General features: G+C 35.7%; 1 protein-coding gene and 1 long non-coding RNA gene across 6 annotated transcripts in view; one reads left to right on the forward strand and one right to left on the reverse strand.

Moving 5' to 3' along the window:
- LOC122535791 (TNF receptor-associated factor 4) overlaps positions 1-20,021 on the reverse strand; it is a 34,818-nt gene that overhangs the window by 6,309 nt on the left and 8,488 nt on the right. The window contains exons 3-4 of one of the 5 annotated variants that reach the window (XM_043667611.1): positions 11,321-11,473; positions 4,121-4,373 (exon numbers count right to left, since the gene is read on the reverse strand). The exons of 1 other annotated variant lie outside the window; for it this stretch is intronic. In XM_043667611.1, coding sequence (XP_043523546.1) covers positions 4,121-4,159 — 39 coding nt within the window. In that variant the 5' untranslated portion in view covers positions 4,160-4,373; positions 11,321-11,473. Of the gene's footprint in view, positions 1-3,381; positions 3,715-4,120; positions 4,374-11,320; positions 11,516-13,606; positions 13,794-20,021 lie in introns of those variants that run through there. 3 more of the 5 variants (XM_043667609.1, XM_043667610.1, XM_043667612.1) reach the window with 3 other exon arrangements.
- Positions 11,905-13,273, forward strand: LOC122535797. Its single transcript, XR_006308264.1, has 3 exons — positions 11,905-12,378; positions 12,447-12,534; positions 12,624-13,273. It is a non-coding gene; the product is annotated as an uncharacterized LOC122535797 (long non-coding RNA).

Consider the following 20,021-nt stretch of genomic DNA (forward strand, 5'->3'; position numbering starts at 1 on the left):
CATTTAGATTCCAGCAGTGCCAATTCAATTTCAGTAAGAAAATGATACAAGAAATAAAGTAATACTTTGCAATTTTTTAGTTTCGTTTTATACCTAACTACGAAGTTGAACTAATTTGCAACTAAATTGAGATCTGAAGAATTGGGCTGGAATCGTAAACCAATGGCTGCCTAGTCGATGCGTATAATGTAGATGTGTAATGAAACAGTTGGAAATACACGTGAAAATAAACGATGGACTGTGTGTAACAACACTGTCTAATAAATCTAAATCCGTCCGTGGAGAAGACTTTCCCCAAGCACAAAGGTGACATGGGAGACAGCATTCCCTTTAGAATTTTCATGCCGTGTTGTTTCTTCCAGAAAAAGAACTGTCGACCATGGCAATTGTCGACGAAGGAGTCGTGACGGTTTTCGGAAATAGCGAGGTTCAATAATAACCCTGATGCAGGAGGTGAACCCGTACCGAGAACCATGCGGGAGGCGAGAAAACCAGAATAAATTTAACACGTTACGTCGTGCGTGGAAATAATTATTGCCTCTATTAATACGTGTTTCGAATTCCGATATGCTCGGATAACATCGATGGCGCCATCCACTGATCCTATTTTTATTTCTGATTGTTCCTTTGGAAGAAACTATTTAACATTCTGGAAAATATTACTATTTATACATTATACAATTTACAATTAGTATGAATCCAAATGTTAATTAATGTTTAATATTTTAGACAGTATTTTCAACTTATTTCTTAACAGGGTAGTCACGATGGCACCACCCATTAGTTTTTACTCCTGAATGATATATTTAAAATTCTTTTTCTGAATTGTCATAAATTTCTCTCTGAAAAATATAAGTTCTTGCAATACTAGAAAACTGACAAACGCAATTTCCTGCAAAGCAGGTACTCATTTAATTTCCAATCAGACATTTCCATACAGGTACACCCGGTATAGATGTGATACCTGCGAGTTGAAACCTGCACAACCGGCAAGGTCGAAGAATCTAACCAGCCATCGTCGAGAATGGAGGAGAAAGACTTATTTTTTCAGCTTCGAGATTGCGAAAAAAAGGAGCGAACACGAAGAAATAAGAACATCCACTACATAATGGTACCGATAAAATAAAAATTGCACTTGCACTAATCGTGATAAAGACTTCATTTTATTTTAGTCTACTCCATTACAATATTTCATTCATCGATTCATTTTGTACTCCAAAAGCTAGAGCAAAGAAATGAAAAGAAAGTGAAAATAGAGTACAAGTTTAGAATTACTTAAAACAAGTGCTTCAAAACAAGGAAAATTGCTTTCCGACATGAATCTAAATGCAGGGTTGATAAGTTGGTTTTCTGGCAGTAAACTTGGTGAATTACGTTTAATTGGCACGATAATAATTTCGTGACACGGCTACGTAAATTAGTGAGGCGTGCACCATTAGGAGGGATTCCAAACAATCGAAAGGAAGACGGACGACGAATTAATTAAAACAAAGAGGGACCAATTAAGCCCCCGCGGCGAGCAACGATCTCGCGTTACGCAAGTTCCGTAATATCGTCAAAATGAAACGATGCTTTCTCTTGGGAAACTGAACGCAACAGCGATGGAAAATGATATTACCGAAAGCATCGGTTATGTAAAAGTCGAAAGTTCGACGGATACTATCGATCGATGCAATGATTTAAATAAATTTCGAATTTTTAAATAGGGAAAAAGATTGGAAATTAAAATATTTAAATCCAACGCGTTGGCATTCGAATTTTTGAATTAAGGCATTGAAATTTAAATATTCTGGTGATTTACATTTAAACGTTTAGTTTGTTACTGAACAACTTCGAATGACTAGAGTCATTGAGCTTCGTTGCGTAGATAAACTATATTGCTAATTTCTTATATTCGAACGTGTACAAGCAAAAATTCCTAAGTTTATATTTCACTTCGAAACACGTAGCAGAGTCTGAAAGAAATTAGTCGATTTCAAACGATATATGAATGAAGATGATGATGATGAAAACACGTCTTTAAAAATATTGATCATCTAATTGAAAATCAGAAGCTATTATTCTATTAATAGCTACTTACAAATCAATCAAGCACCAATAAAATTAAAAATCAATATCGATCGATTGTAGTTTTCGTAAATGTTTAACAAGATTGGAACAACGTATAGAAAGGGGTAGATTACTATATCCAAAGAAAGTTATATTTCCAGATAATCGTTCAATTGCTTGAATAATAAATGAAGATTCTCTGAGTGGCGACGAACAGGCAAATGGAAATGGATTCGAGCGTCTGGCTGATGTCCTTTATTCCAAGAAACACCATAAACGCTTGAATTAGAATACCGACATGGAGCATCGCGAAGCTGACATCACTTGGTGGTAGTCTCTCACCATGGTGCTGTTACAGCGGTTACAAGTCGATGTGACGTCACGGCGAAATAACGGACACGATCTTCGCGTACGTTCCACTTACTCCCGAGGACGACTATCATCCTCGCGTTGCACGGCCCTGCAAAGAATTTTCTAACCAGGTCCCGTCGTGTGAAAATTCTCTAGAAATGAGCAGAATCGTTCTAATGCTGGGAATTGAAGAACGAAATTGGATTCCTTCACTTGATTTATGCATCTTCATGTTGTTAATTATTTCAATAGCTTTTAATAAATCTTTTGTATATTCTCAGATCCTTACAATTCTGGAAACTCATAATCAGCATTTTGAATTATTTCAATAGTTCTCTATGAAACTTTATACTTATTGTGGATGTTGTCTTCTCGTTTCAAGGGAATTTAGAAAAAAAGATATGTATAAATACCTGAAAAGAAACTTGGCAAGAGTAACTATATTGCAGGTATTTTTCAAAATGCGAAGAGATTTTAAAAAGTCGAAAATACCGTGGAAGTCGAGAATAATGGTTTTGTTTCTTGGAATATCAAAGAACCAATCACATCGGGCAAAAACTTGCAGTATTTTGCTGAAACGGAAAGCAGTTTGACAGGAATGTCCAGTATTAAAAAGAAATCCTCTCATATTAGTGATGCATGAATGCGATGGTTCGAATCCAACGGCCGAATCTCATTTATTTCATCAGCATGAAACCACACGACCTTGACAATCTGATGAGATAATCTCCTAAATTTCTGCACTCACTGCTCCGCCGTTCTGAAACCGCGAAGAATTTTGTCTACTTTTTCTTCTACAAGAAAAACTTTTAATTTCAATAAAAAAAAAGTTAAATTTGTAATAAATTAATTTCTTTAACTTGAAGAGATGAAATTTCTTTTGAAGAATGAAAGGAAAGACTGAAGAGAATGAAAGGAAACATCTTAGAAACTTTAATAACTAGAGAACTAATAGAGAACGTGCATAAGTTTAATAATTACGGGTCATCCGGTTGATTTCAAGTTCCCCGTTGCTATTTGCAGGTCAATCACGCGGACCAAAGGAAGAGACAGGCTGATCGCGTGCGAAAGGAAAACTTCCTGTCGGTCTGGGCTCGGCCGTACACCGTGAACTTCGAATCCCATAAATTAACGGTCGTGGGATGGCATTCTACGATTTCCGAGTAATCCTCGTGACCCGTGAATTTCACATGAAGTCATGCTCCGTTTTTCAGGAACGTCCTTCGTTCTAGTTACCATTCTCTTGGATTTAACTTGCTTCACACATCTCTTTTCACGGATACAAGGTGTGCCTTTTTGTGCATTTCAGTTTTCAGTAAAACTTATTGTTTGTAGAAACTATTATTAAAGTTGTTAGCTCACTTTTATTGGCCATTATTGATTAATTTTTAATTTAAATGACAATAGTATTAGATGATAAATTGTTACAAACTAATACGAATTTTTGCGAAGAAAATATAGATAAGATGATGTACCATTTACAAAATCAAATACTGTTTCCGTTTCGTTGAAACGAAATTTTTGTTTTTAATTTCAATAAATTAAAAAATCAAACAATCTTCATCATTTCATTGGAGGACAGAATAGAAGAAGATATTAATTAAAATAAAATATTCAGTTTGATTATTGAGCGATTTGAGCAAAAGCGAATTCCTATTTGTTTCCAAGATGCTTTAGCATGAATCAGACACACAATAGCTACAATTAAGATCAGACTCACTGGTTTCTTCGCTGAAGCGAGAAAAGAGAAAAGTTTCATTTCTCCTGCTAGATACTTTTCTTGGCGCTAGAAAAATAGAACATTCGTCTCTTTGTTTCCATAGCTTTCTGAACAGACGTCGAGTTGTAACGTGGGATTTAAGAACTCCACGAGTTCACGACCCATGAATAAGCACAACTAGAATTTTAACGAGGCCATTTCAATTTCAAACGGAGAGGTCCCGATAGTTGCACTCTTCCTTTAGTATAATTCACTAGAAGAAAAAAAAAACATAATTCTATTCAAATCATCGAAATGATTTTCCTTACAGAAAACAATAACATTTGAATATAATACTGTGATAAAGAAACAAATCAAACTCATGATATGATTCCGGAATTTCTTTCAAGATTATCGTTTGACTATAAATTAATAATTGTTTTTGACATTATCAAACCAAGTCTATTTTTGTCAATTTCTTAACTTTTAAATACAGTAAATTTTCATTAATTTATCAATTAAAATTTCATTAATTTATCAATACCATTTTCTTTTTATTTTATATTTTAATATTTTACAACGCCATGTTTTTCCGTGTGTTTTATTAAACGTAATTCTCTGTAATAAGATACGATAAAGCTAACCGCAATTCACGTTTTAATACTGTATATAGGTCAATGTACATATATGACATTTTGCCACAGTATGACAAATTCATTTATCTTGAGATTTAATCTTATCAGTCATTCTTGTTGCAAGCTTGTCAAATATTCTATAGTATAAGTGTAAATCTTTAACAAACTTCCTTCTAATAAATTAATAAACACCCAGTTTCCTGTGTGTGCTCCAAAGATATAATTATTACATTTGATATTGTTTTTAAGAATGTTCAAATGATAGGATTCCAAGTAAAAAATGCTACCGATAGCCTTTTGTATGACGAGCACGTCTTTCTCGTATCTTATGGGGTCATAGAAATTTACAAATTTTTAAATTTCAAATGTTATGTGATTCATCCTAGCTCTGTGATTACACTCCAGAGATCACTTCATTTTTCCAAATAATCTCGACAACTGAAACAAACATGTCTAGATATGTATTCTTTGCATTAAAATGCAGTCTCGTTGGAGATGTCAAAGGCCGTTCCGATCGTTACGTAAATAAGCTAACAAGATAATAATTGCTATTAATCTATTGGCTACTGGCAATTATTTATCATCGAGTTTTCATTATCAATGTCTAGAAGAACCACAGATCATTGAAGAGAGTTTAAAGATTTCCTTTATCCTAATATTCTACTTTTCTAATTTTATGCTATTTTTAGTTATATAGAAATTTTTTTTAAAATTTGTTTTAAGACACTTTGTATAAGTATCTATTCTATGTATTATTTAATCTATATTTCTTTAAAGATTCTAAATCACAATTCAAATTACTATATACTTCAATTTCATTTTTTAACCACACGTGTAATTATACACTTCCACGATATACTAATCTACAATCTATATTTTCATAATATGTACTAACGATCCTCAACAGTAACTGCTTTACAAGGCTGTCTTCACCTTGTATAACGGTGAAAGATCATTGCGCGGTTATATTTAAAAAGGTGCATTCATTGTGCCCAATTAGAGAGATAAAAACATTACGGAACACCTTGGTAACAATACGAAAGAGATGGTTGAAAAGTACCCGGAAAAGAACGCAATGGTCGCACTCGAGGAGCCCCTGTTAAACATAATTTCCATCGCGATCCGCCAACTGTCTCGTACGCTTATTTTCTGTAGGCATGTAGAATCGCAAAGAAAGAGAGAAGGAGAGAGAAGAAAGAACGTTCATTACAATGGAATGCGAGGAGGGAACAATACTTGAAGGAACAAACACCATAGCAACTTCCGGCCGTGACGAAGGCGGTGGCCTCCATGGGAAGAAAGGCGGAGGCCTGCTTTTAAATTAACACGCGGTAATTACAGCGACTTGTAAGCATTCGCGTTATCTCGCATTCCTGAACAAGAGTCAGGAGTCAGTCTCCACGCGTAGCTTAATAAGAGCTGATTGGAAGAAGCTGCTTAACTCACATGAGACTAATTTAGTAACATTTTAAGGAATTAAAGAATCAAGGCCGATTATTTCAACAGAAGAAGCAAACGACCGGTCAATGTCGTTAGTCAGTAACTTTTTGAACAATTGTTAAATCTTATAAAGATAATCTTCTATGTTTTTTTGATATCTTTTTTTTTAAATAAGAAATATGAATAATAATCTTCTAAGTCTAGTAGAAAATTCTATTAAGCTTAGTAACAAATAAATAAATGTTTTATCTTTAATTTCTTCATTTGTATCTGATGAAAGTAAAAAAAACGATGCTTTGAATTACTCCAATTTGGCATACAAATTGTGAAGCAATTACATTTGTAATTAATTAAACAGTTGAGTAAATGCAGAGTGACGGTAGTTCTCACTACAATCAGTTCTTTCTTTTAAATACTCCCCTTGAAATTTCCTCACATTCTAAAACAAGAGTTGATAATTATCCCTAGCAGAACGTGAACATAAAAGCAACAAAGAAATTCTTGTAACGTTTACATATTACGATAATGCGCTTCGTTAATCTGTTTCAATGATCCATGGGTCAGAGAACGAGAGATAACTGAAATGATGACACAATTGTCTCTACGTGTGCGTACTATTTCCTGAAGATTGTTCGTTCGCGACACTTCCTGCCACGATTTCCTGTATTGTCATCATTTTCTAATTCTCGGAATTTCACAGTAGTCTGATTAAGCTCATTGTCACGTAGATTATTACTGAAAGTAATTTTGTTGTTAGTGTCCCTCATATTATTTCAATTTCATTGAATTTTCTTTGTTAAATGAATTTTAAAAACGTAATTTCTAGTATTAAGGTTTTGAATCTATAAATTTATATCATTTATAATCTTGAAATCATTTAAACCAATTACTAAATTATCTAATTGTTATGTATGAAGTACAATTTAATTTTTAATATTTGCGACATGTATTTGACCCTACTACCACTTACATCTGGACTGAACACAACATTGCATTGGAAATATGTTAATAGATGTCTGGATATTTCCTGAGACCTTATGGATGCATCGGGTTAAGTGCTAAGGTTGCCAGCTAGTGCACGCGTACGTATAGTCGTACATATATCTTCTACTGAACTTTTTGTTTTACATCATTATCCTCTTAACCTATTCTCGATTCTCAATCGAATGGCATATGCTTTAAGTAAATTATGTGTAACCTTATTTTGTCTGATATCATTTAGCTTTTTATATGAAGTGGTGATAACATCAAAAGTGTTACAATCCGCAAATTCAATTAAATCCTTCATCTTATTTAAAAAATTAAAAACTAAGAATATATCAATTCCGCCAATCTTTTAAAATTGTAATTTTGATTCGATAGCCCTTCAAAATCTACTAAATACTAAATACCAAACTTATAAACTTAATATGGCAGAATAATGATAAATGGTTGATATTGACACGTCCTGTTTTAATTATGCATTGTTAGTGAAGATAACAATTTTCCCAATTTGTTAATGGGTCAAAATAATCGAAGTGATTTTTCCAGCGTTAAGAATAACGATCCAGGAGCGGATTAACGAATCAAGTTGCATCGATACATAGAGCGCTCGAAATGCGCGAGAACGGAAAGCGGAGCCGATGCCACGAAGGTGCACGAAGGAGGCCGAGCGGGTTCGGAAGCAGCCGAGGCCATCTGTTACGCTCGGTTCCCACGCTTCCGCCGTCGCCTTTCCCCGCCTTTGGACCAGTCCTCATCGGTCCTTTTCTTGTCCCCACCTTCATCAGCACTGCCGGCTCTCTCGTCGTCGCTTTATTTTATATAGCTGGAGAATGCTTGGACGTCTTTAACCGCGACTCCGCATTTTCTGTTACGAGATTGAACTTTTGTCCCTTACCGGAGGATTTCTACTTGTTGCCAATTTCCGTTCGGCTCGGCGGCGTTAAGTAAAAGTTACACGAGAGTCGATCTTCTAAAAATCGGACGGTCCAAAGTTTTTTTTTTTTATCTCTTTCGATTCCACTTTGTACGTGTCATAACAAAAACAAATGTTTCAAGATGTTTCCTCGCATATTTCAGTGCCTCGCATTCGTCTGGAATAAAGTGATTTTTCACAGTAAAAAGTCATGTTCTCTCAGTCTTGACCTTATTTCTTTAACAGTTACTCAAATAAGCGTCACCTGTTCGATTAGCTGTACTATTGTCGCATAACGTTACGTACAATTTCTATTTGACGATTTTAACTTTGAAAGAGTGATATTGATTAAGTTAATCATTCGAATTAAATTAATCTTATCGGATGGAAATTATATTCTCTGGATCAGGAGCATATCTCGATGTTATAAGGAAAAGATTAAGTACGTTATGTTACTTCAGATTTCCCTGAATGTGCATGTTTCCATGAAAGCAGTTGGATAAATTCAGCCGGGCGGCTTCGCTTTCTCCAGTTTGTTCATCAAGTCGTTTGCGAAACTGGTCCATGTACAAGCAACTAGCAGAACCCAGTAAAACCCAGAAAGGGGTCGTTTTTCTACTAGAAGAAAACCAGGTACAGATCTTCCTTTCTAATCTAATTCCGCCGTTACAGTTAACAAATATCCCACGATAAATGCAAACGTTTTGATAAATATTACATTAATATTTTGATAAACAATACAGCTGATATGGCTAGGTACATACATACATTATCTTGCTAAAGAAAAGAAAAGTCGTTTTCAACGTGGGGCACGTGCCGTCTGCAGTCGCGCCGCCATTGTCATCTTCCCAGAGGCTGTGTTTACACAAACGAATTCCCCCAATCGCCTCCCCCATGGAAAGTTGGCACTCTCAACTACCAGCCGCTGCGTACAGAATGATTTCGTACAAAGGGAATCGTAAACGGCGCGCACGTGTGTTGGTATCGTCGAGGGGGCTGGAACGATTAAACCAACCGCAAAAAGAGACGGATTCGATTCCTTAAATACATGATCGATACGATAGGGGTTGCAACCACGTTGACAATGTAGAGTGACCTCCAGCGACCCCTTGTTTACCCATGAATAAATTCCATTTATTTCGTCACACAAAAATAGAAGGGCAAAAGGCCAAGAACAGAGCCAATACATCAAATACTTGAACAAAAATGATTCTGAATCGCTTACGAAAATAATTGAACAGTTAAATAAACCTATTGTGTATATTACACGAAACATTTTATGTGACGAAATATTTTTATGTGAGCTACGAAATATTCAGAGCAAATACAAAAGTTCCTGGTAATTTTAAACTGACTCATCCAATAATCTAAAGAACATAAGGGGTGACAATCATATCGTGGTATGTAATCGATAATAAAGGGACGACCGACCCTGTGAACGAAACCACGTCCGGAAAGGCTGCACGATGAACAATTTGAAAGCGTGTTGCTAGCTGTCGTGGCATAAATCAGCCGCTCTGTCGGCATGATTAGAAACTCTTCGGAAAATATGCGGCGAGCAGTCAAGAGAACGGCGTGGTTTCGGTTCTGTTGAAACATCTAGCTATTGCTCATGGCAACCGCGACCTTTTCTTTAGGTTATACGACTATCCCAACCAGGGAACACTGTATTACTATAGAATGATGTTACATAATTTGAATCAATTTTTAGAGTGTGTTGATAATATAATCACGTGGCAATATGGTAACTTGCTATACACAGTATATCGTTCACTATTTTGTATGTTAATTCATGTAAAAAATATTGCTTTCTCAACTCCAATCACATATAATGTCATATAGTTCCTTTAAAATCCTTATGTGTTTGATATAATTAAATTCTTGTATATTATACATATATAATATAATTTAAAAAAAGAGTATTGGATCGCGTAGACTTATGTGCGGTTTCATTTAAAAGACATTTCAATTAAATAGTTAGAGCATATTTCTAGAAAATAATCAAGGTACCAACAAAGGCGTCGGTTTACTTTAGAATTAATTGTACAAATGCATTCGAGAAACGAGTACGAAAATCACCCCTCTTGCTTTCGGTATTCAAGATTTAATGTGTTTTGTTCTGTGGCAGGAGTGCTCATGGTTCGATGGCCACGAACGCGTGTATTTACTTCGATAAGGGAACTAACATGCAACATGGGCGCATATGCAGAAAACGGAGCCGTGCCAACAACGCTGGCAACGATATAAAATCATGAATGGTGCTGTTGTAAACGATATCGAAACGCAACCCTCTGTTTCCGTTTTATCCAATAATAGATTTCCTCCATTCTGCGGTTTCCCTTTATTCGCATGAAGATTATGTTACACGGTTCTTCGACACGGTTATGAAGTTGAATGTAACGAAAGATATAAACTTAATTTAAACAGAATGAAAAAATTATTAGGCTACTTTCTCAAACAATCGAAGACTAATATATTTTTACGGTAATGCCTATTTCCACAGATCGAAGACAAATTTTAATTAAGGCTGGTTTACATTATCCGTATAATTATTTAAAGTTTCTTTGTAACAGAGTACCAAACAGGCAGTCAAAAGTAAATAATCACGCGGGCCACTAGTTGCAAATACAAATGCATGGGGAACTGAAATGCATAACCAGCGATTAACCGTGCCTGCTTGAAGCCTATAGCAACAGACCGTTATCTGAAACACGTATGACGATAAACTTGAAACTCTGATCCAGTATATTCAAGGAATGGCCTGCGTAGAAGTAAGCATACCTTGGATAGTTTGCAAATTAAACGACATATGAAAACACAGTTTTATGTTCCCTCGAGAAGATTTTCTAAATCACCCTACAAAAATTGAAATGTCACTGAGTCACAAGCATGTTTACATACACAGTTACTCACGAAATTGTTCGAACAATTATAAACGTGAATTTTTATTGCATATGTTAATAAAATTGAAAAGAGTCAGAGAAATCTTCGAATTCATTTTTAATGCTGTTAAAGACAATTGTTATTTCAGAATGCGATACTCCAAAATGTTTTACATAATGTGAACACAAGGATCTACAGTTTCACGAGCCATTATGAGTAAAATACAAAATACAGCATAATGCACCTGCTATTTTTCACCTGTCCTTGCGAGCTTTTCGATTACAATTGTTACAAGGTTAAGCTTCCAAAGCGTTATCAACCGTGGCAAGCAATGTTAAAAACAAAAGAAAAGAGATGTGATCTAACCTCGTCGGTAATAATCGGCGCCTTGTCCATGTTGTCGTTGATCGGGCTGGGTGGCGACGTGGGGCTAGCACTGGGGCTCACATGAAACCCCTTCGACTCCTTGGCAGGCCTCTGGGGGGACACCCTCGCGGGGAAGCTCAAGGTTTTCGTCCACTGTGGCAGACCACGCACCATCTTTTTCTCTTTCGTTTTTTTCTTTCGTCCAAAATTTCACCGATACAATAATACTAATATGTATCCTTAACTGAGCGAGTTCAATGCGCGTTTAAAAAAAAACAGATGAAACACACGAAATAACAACGCGGGAAATCGATGTTAAATAATTTGCACCAACGCGAATCTCAGTCCTCGCGATCTTCGATGAAAAGTTTACCTCCAAGCGTTAACCGATCGCTTGTAAATATTAATAACTGTATCGAGAGATTGGCTGGCGTGTATCCGTGTCGTGACACGCACGGAAACGATTTGCTAGCACACGCGCCAGCCAACGCACGCCACGGAGTTTACTGGCAGACTGTCGAGTACCGTCCGATCGGTCGGTTCTCTCTGCAGAACAGTCGCGTCATGCCCGCTGGACCAAGCGCGCTGATTGGTAGATCCGATGGAGAGCGACAGACGACGCGCACAGGACGAGGACGGGCACAGTGGAAAACGGCCAATGGGGTGGTTCGTAACGCGAGATGGAACAAAACGAAATCAGCGAGATTCGCGCGAGATGAACCGCGACCGCGATATAATTTTCAAAGGATACGAAACTCTCCTCCGTCGAGGGAGTCCGTTGCCTTCTTGCCTCTTTCTTCGTTCCAGTAAACGAAGGGAAGGCAGAGAACGAGAGAAGCCTGACAAGTATTCAGCGAGACAAGGAGAGAGAGACTGAGAATAGACGGTGAATGAAAGAACGTGTGAAAGAGATTATCGGATATGTGGCACAAGTACAGTTGCCGTTGACTTCACGGGTCGCGGTTTAGAAATCGTTTAAGGTTACCTGGAACGTGGTCCGGATCGGCTCGATAAAATGGCCAGTAAAAATTATTCTTACATTAGAATATCATGTACATGTAAGTGCACATACATACGATAAAATATCGTATTTTTTAATCATCTTTAAACGTTCGTCTTTCCGTAGGAAATTTCAAAGGAACAAGAATTCTCCTAAAACATTTGTAGAAGAATATCAAAAAATATTCTATGCATTGTAAGAATGTATACTATTGGTAAGATAAGTTAGTGTGTTCTCATAAAAAACAAATTACCTGCGTTACAGCACGTAATCTAATAACTAATCAAGATCATATCGATGTAGGATTTAGTAATGTGAAGCCAGGTAGCCGAGGTTTCTATCAAAGCGGTACTTTTACTGGTATCCTTTCAAGAGACAAAGAATTTGTCCGCAGCGATAGCGACCTGTGATCAGTAAAGACACTCGTGTTGCCAACTGCAGATCCGCCAGGATGGTGGGGAGGGAAACGACACTGTAAGGCCCGACTGGCAAGGCATGTTTCTTACATTCAGCCGCGTTCAGCTGTATGTACGCGGACAGGATCTAGCCAGCTGCGGCCTTCTTCGACCTTCCCCCCACCAGGTCGGAATCGAGCCTTCTGGCCAGCTACACGACCGGTACTTCAACGTTCTAACAAGAAATATCCGCGAAGACTCCACCTTCGATCTTCGTGAAGCACTATCTCGCCAGGACAGTCAAAAACGGGTACCTTTGGGATATCTTGTCCCTTTGCGCTTTTGTAGACTACTGATAATAGTAAAACGAACGATTAATTTTGTTACGTAGAGTGAAGTTCAAGAATAGAAAAAAAAAAAATAAATAAATAAATTGTGGAAAAGATAATGTATACAGTTAGTAAGATCTTTTTGGGATATAATAATACTAGTGAGATTACTAGTGAATTACTACTTGTTATGTGAAAATAATTGAGAAAGAGTAAGGGTAGTGTTGAAAATGTATCTCATAATTTCATGTGATTATTATTATTATAATCTGATCTTTCTGTTTCAAATTTTTAACATAAAATTAATTAAAAGTGGAGGAATCGTACAGTTCTAAAAAAAAAAATTCTTTTGACCTCTCCCGATAAATATCACCGATATCATAAATTTGTTTCCGAATTCCTAACACATTAGTCATTCTATTCGTCATCGTTTCATGTTTAAGCGACACAACCTCGAATAGTGACTTTACCCTTTTAGTTTGTCACCCGTTATAGTTATTCAGAGAATTCGAGGAACAGACGATTTGAATTTTTCATTCATCGCATAGTTCAAAGTTCATACCATCTGTTCCCATTTTCTCTGAAAATTCCAGCTGACCATCAGATAAATTGTAAGTCTTCTACCCCTTCTCTGCAGGGTGTGTACACTTTAGGGGAGCGATTCCTGTAGAAGCACGTTCTGCTTGAATAGCTTTCAGTCGATGTTAATTAGTTGTGACATATGTTCTCGTGAATATTTCAATTTGATGCTATCGTAAATCCTAACTTCGTGCAATTGTGCTGGGGATCTGTCTAAAAAAATATAATGAATCGTGATTAATTATTATTAAATTAGTAGAATTTTATCCCTCTTAAAATCCGACAAAATTATATTAATGATATAATTTTATGGTACCTCTCTTTTAATGATTAATGATTCTCTTGTTGATAAATTAAATTTATCTTTCAATTTCCTACGAACCTGGTTTCTAGGGATTAATTGAAATAAATTACAAGAATTCCTACTTAAAACCGTCAGACTAACAGCTCATAAATAGCATTGTTCACCTTAGCTGGAAGGCACAACGAGAAAGCATTTGTTCATTTATTGCTCTATTAGGTATACTATCTTTTATCTGAAATTTTTATTTGCAAAGGAAATAAAGTAAGCTAGATACGGTAGAGAACGTTAAATTCTCGATGGCTTGAAATTCGTATGCCAGAGGATTCTTTTATTTAAAATTTACAACAGGTGTGCCATGCCAGGTCGCATTAATTCTCTGGAGACGTACTGTAATTTTACAGGCATATTTTCGACCCTTCTTATTCACCAGGCAGGTGTCTCTCCCCTCTTTTCTCTCTAGATCAAAATCTTTCTTTCTTCGAGGCAAACTTCGTGCAAGTTTCGACGGTTCTCTCTTCGAATTCCCTTTCACAGATTTTTGTTTGCATTTCTAAAACCCTGTCAACTTGAACTCGGCTTCTCTCCCTTTAAAATTCTTAAAGGTAGAACCAAATTATTTTGTCCGTTTAAGAGAAATTTGATAAAACGTTTCCTTTACTTAAGCCGTTTATAAGACGTTCAAGTTTGGAGACATTTTTAAGATATTTGCAAAATCTTATGAGATATTTATAAGATAGCTCTACTATTTGGAAGATGCATGTCTCCAGTAAAGAAAATTACAAAAAATAGAGCACGGAAGGAATAAGAAAGTTTGCAAAAAAGCAAAATATGCTAAGTCAAGCAGATTTCACCACGTTAAAGGTAAAAAAAAAATCACCATTCGAAAATCACAAAATGCGAAAAGTAAAATCGTGGTCGCAGACCGTTGCATTTTCCAACAGCATAATTCAGGCCACTTTGGCGATAGAATATCGCTCACTAATGTAATTGGTGCGTAACGTTTCTCGTGTCAAGGGATCCGATATCCTTAATAACCAGTTTCTTCGATTTCCAAACAGGTCTCCAGATGCTGACTTATTAGAAACGTATGTATGTACCAGCGTGCTGAACCCTAATGGAACCGGAACCTTCAAAAAGGAAACCACCCTCTCATCAACAATCCTCTATCGTCCAATGAAATTAATTGCATCAAAGGAATTAATCAATCACTCAATTGATATCTAAATCAACTAAAATTTAATTGATCACTCAATTGATATCCAAATCAACTAAAATTTAATTGATACAATGCAGCAGTTTTAAAATTTAGAATCCTATCGATTAACAACTACATTTCCATAAATATTATTAAAGAAATTAACAAGTGCAAGCCTCTAGATTACGAAAAATTGTAAAATTACAAAAATTACGGAATAGAAAATTTAGTTTGTTCTAAATATTCCATAGATAAATGTTTCACGTATTTCTGCATACGATATGTATTCTGTAAATTTTCACACTTTCAAACATCATCATGTAAATGCATAGACATTCCTAGTCTATCAACGTTGACGTCGGTCATCGCCTTTCAAAGCGACGAGCAAAATAGAAAGTTGTGAAGCACGACGATGCAACAAACGTTCAGGCCACGATACACCTTCTTAGCGTGGACAAGTTTGAAACTGACAGTCCCATGATTTCTCCATGGACTTCCGTCTATATTGCACGAATATCCTGCAACCGCGATTACATTCGTATATAGCGTATACACGTAAGACTGACACGCGTTCCCCTGACGTTTTAGTCCAGTTTTGCATCCGGCACAGGTAGATACTGGGGAAAGGTCGAGCGGCTGACCTGAATAAGTTGATAGTTACGCAATAATCGTGGTGCACCAGCGGGCTTTTTATGCTAGAAGACTGATCACCGTGCAGTGAGAATAGACTCGAGTCCTGTATAAATTGATCGAAAGATAATCGAGAATGAAACTAGTTTGTATAAAACATGAATAATTCTATTTAAATATAGAATGAGAAAAAGTCACTGTCTCAAGACATGGAAACGTAGAAGAAGGAAAGATTAAGAATACTTAAAAGGATGTTGGGTTTTTGCCTCAGAGATACAGTAAAATAAATTTTTTTTTATTAAAAAATGAGGAATCAATAAAATGATATTAATGCGACAAAAGAATTTTTAATGCTCAATAAAAAAAAGTTTAAAAAAATAGAAAGAATAGAAAATTCTATTGAAGTATTTTATTAAAGTACTGAAATATTGAAGTGTGTTATTAAAGGATTGAAGAATGGAAAATTTTGAAGAATATAAGCACTGATTAATTAATACCTAAAATACAAACGTTGAATGATTCCAGAATACAAGTTCTAGAATATAAGGATTGATTAATAATTCTATATATCTATATAATAAATATTAGGTATAATGAGGTATAAATTTCAATATTTCTACATGTAATAATACTCCTCTAGTAATCATAAAACAAATCATTCATACACTAATCGACATTTCATGCAACAACGCTTTGAAGCACTCGTATATAGGAAAGAAAAAAGAAAAAATTGTCCTTATCCGACGACACTGATCCTCTTTTACCGTGCAACCATCAAATAATAGGAAACCCTTAATACAAATACTCGAAATCGAATATCTCTTCAGAAACTCAATCGTACATTGGACACGCTTTTGAAATAAATTTTTCTTCCGTGTCACGGGAGGAAAATGAAATCAATGAATGTGATAGTCGATCGATATTGTACGTGACAGATCGCGCATAAGGTAGATCCACTCGCTACGAAGAGGGAACAAAGAAGGATTTTTCGAGGCGCCGATACCTAGCAGCACCTGGAGGAGAGGGACCATTCGGAAGATAGGAACGGACCGACGAATAATATTGGGAAGTGTGCAGCTGTCACAGCAGCTGCAACCCTCCTCCCTTTTGCTCACAATTTGACCGCCAGCTTTTCTGCCGCCTCCTCCTCCTCCTCCTCCTCTGCCGCCTTCTCCTCTTGTTTGCCATCATCTCATTCTCATGGCCTAACTCTTGCCTCGTGTTTTCATTTCGATTCTCTTCGAAAACTATCGTTCTTAATAATCCTTTGAATCGTGAATTTTCTGGAGGAAATTTCAATAGAACATTTTTTTCATTCTTGGTTTGGTTATGAGTTTCAGGTTGAATTCATTTGTAAAATGTAAACTCTGTCTTTAATTGATATCCAACTTTTTTTTTTGGTAAAGCCCTTTCATTTTACTATTTCAAAATTATTCTGTATTATTCTACTCTGTTAGTTAAGTATTACTCTTGAGAGTACTGAAGTAGCTTTTAATAAAGATGAATTAAGAAGCTATTCAATAAAATAACAAATCAAACACTGTTTCTAAACATCAAAACATTAATGTTTCATTTGTTGTAAATTAACGAAGGAAAGTTAACAAAATCACTTTGCTTAACTCTCTATTTCCATAATCAAACGACAGACGGAAAAATGGAAAATAAAATGAATCACAACACTTCGATGATAAACGATCACGATGTTCTCACAAATGATTGCTTGAGAAAGGAAGAAAACTAAAAATAGGGAGAGCTGCTCGTTCCCCGTGTCGAATAAGCATCCCTTGAAAACGTGAAATGAGAGCGTGCATCGAGAAAATGAATGTGCCCTCAGCACAGTTAATAGACTGGTTGTTCAAAGGGGGCCCCCCCTTTCGTTTCCGCGCGAACATGTGGGTGTATATCTAGGCCAAGCTAGCTCCTTGCGCAAGTATCAACCCCCTATTTTTCAAAGCCAACCACCGAGACCATGCTCCTCGAGGAGGAATGCGCAGCGTGTAGATCAGCTGCTCCTTCTGTAAAGCTAAACTTCCTGTGCCACGTGCACATCTGCTGGTTTTCGAGCACCTGGTAGGGGAAATTTCGTGGTTCTGGATGAGTACAACGTAGTCACGTACTGTGTGTATCCTCAGGGCTCATCGGGACTCCGTGTATAATGGACGACACACAACATAAATATTCTTGTGGTTAATTACAGGTGTACGGAGATTTATCCTTTGTTTCGTGCTCTTGGGTATCTGCTTATGGGGAATGGTATTGTTACGTCATTGGAAGAAAATGTGTGAGAAGGTTTCATTGAGATGTACATACGTACTTAATATTGTTTTTCGTGCGTTGTGATTTATAGGCACCTGTGAATGAGGAATAGATGTTTTGTCACGTAGACGTGTGTTTGAGTGGAATTTTTTATTGTTATTGGAGAACGAAGCTGGATGGTGATAGCTTTATGTTGATGACAGAGTAGGGTTTTGATAGACTGGAAATTTTTGTGCATTTACGTAAATACAAAGATATACAGAATACGCGTAGTATGCAAAATTATATAAAATATTCAAAAATAAAATCATCTCTCTTAAATTAAATTTTAATTCTTTAATAAAGTTTAATACGAATTTGCATAAGCGTTAGATTTAGATATGAGATGGATTTATTGTTCATTAACTGAACGAAACAATTGATAGAAATCTGAAGTAATTTTTCTTTAGAAAGAATGTTGGGAGAATTAATACCTAGAGCCATGAGATTTATTTTCCTTCGAGTCTCGAACAATTGCATTGAATTTCCTTCTTAACTGGTTCTAATTAACTTAAGTACTTTGTATAGTAGTTACAGAGGTTAAGCACGTAATCGTATTGGACAACAGCCAACAATTGTTTCAAGTGAATACTAAGCTCAATATGGTAACAATGAAATTATATAATTCGTGAAATAAAAAAGAAGGTACGTATCTAACATCAAGTTACATTACTAATAATTTGCAGATAATTACCAGCGTTTCATTAGTCTTAATTATCACTTCTCTTAAGCAGTTAATAATTATTAATTATGGAGAATATCATAATAAATGTTAACAGGTTTCATAACGCCTTTTAATTTCATCTAGAAATAAACTACCTTGAATTCATTAGGTACATTGAAATGAGTGTTACTTTGAATTACTTTCAAATAGGTCACCTTCAGCTTATTTTCCAAAATTTTCTTCAAAACGAATTATAAATTCTTAAACATAAGGAAGTCCTTACATAATTTAATTGGAAATATTGGAAATTACATAATTTAATTGTTAACTGAAGTACAAAATTAAAAGCTGTTCTATATTTGTAATATTCGAAAGTGCAAGTGCAGTTCAGTCTATTCACTGAACACTCTAAATTTATTATTCCAAAAAGTTATAATTATACCACTCCAAAAAAAAAAAAAGAAAAAATAATAATTCCTCACCATTCTGACAAATTACTAACACTTATAATCCAGCGTATTCAAGACGTAGTTTTTAATTAACCCAGCCTTTTCATTCATCGAGGAAAGACTACCCCGTTGATTCACTGGAGGACCGGAAGTCGGAACTATTATGATCGGTTTCGAGAGGTTGGTCAGTTATCCGGTGCAATTACATTGTGCTCGGCTCATCGCACGGTAGTCGTTACGAAACTCGAATCTTTTCACCATATGCTACACTTACAGCAACATAACTGAACCAATAACGATAAAACATTGTCGATATTTTAAACTGTTATAATTTCATAAAAAATAAATCGCGTAATAGTCAATTTTAACAATAATTTTAAAGTATGATAAAGCTTCCATAACTTCTGAAAAATTGTAGAAATTCGAAACATTGAGAAAAATGTTTTTCGTGACTAGATTTAACGTCGTCTTGAAGATTAAAATTTTCTCTTTACAATAAACTCTTAAAATTTACTGTACGATCTTTTTCGAACCATTTTATCGAACTTTATATTAGGATTAAACGACGAGATGTTAGGATTTCTTTTTGAAATGAAACCAAGTGGACTGTTGCAAAAAATTATAACAGTTTAGAATATCGATGATTTTTCGTTGTTACTAAGTCAGTTGTATTTTTCACTGTATTTCGTCAACTTGTGATTTCTCACTCCTAGTTTGATCGATCGATAAATCTCTATAGTTTCAGCTCTTATACCAAGGATTCAAGAGTTTGTCTGTAGAATTTACGCATTCCACTCGAGCCAAGTAATTAACACGAAAGCTGGACTGACAACGTTCGAGTGAATTCTCAACAAATCGCCT

The sequence above is a fragment of the Frieseomelitta varia genome, unplaced genomic scaffold (genome assembly GCF_011392965.1).
Source record: "Frieseomelitta varia isolate USP_RPSP 00005682 unplaced genomic scaffold, Fvar_1.2 scaffold_773, whole genome shotgun sequence".
Taxonomy (NCBI): Eukaryota; Metazoa; Arthropoda; class Insecta; order Hymenoptera; family Apidae; genus Frieseomelitta; species Frieseomelitta varia.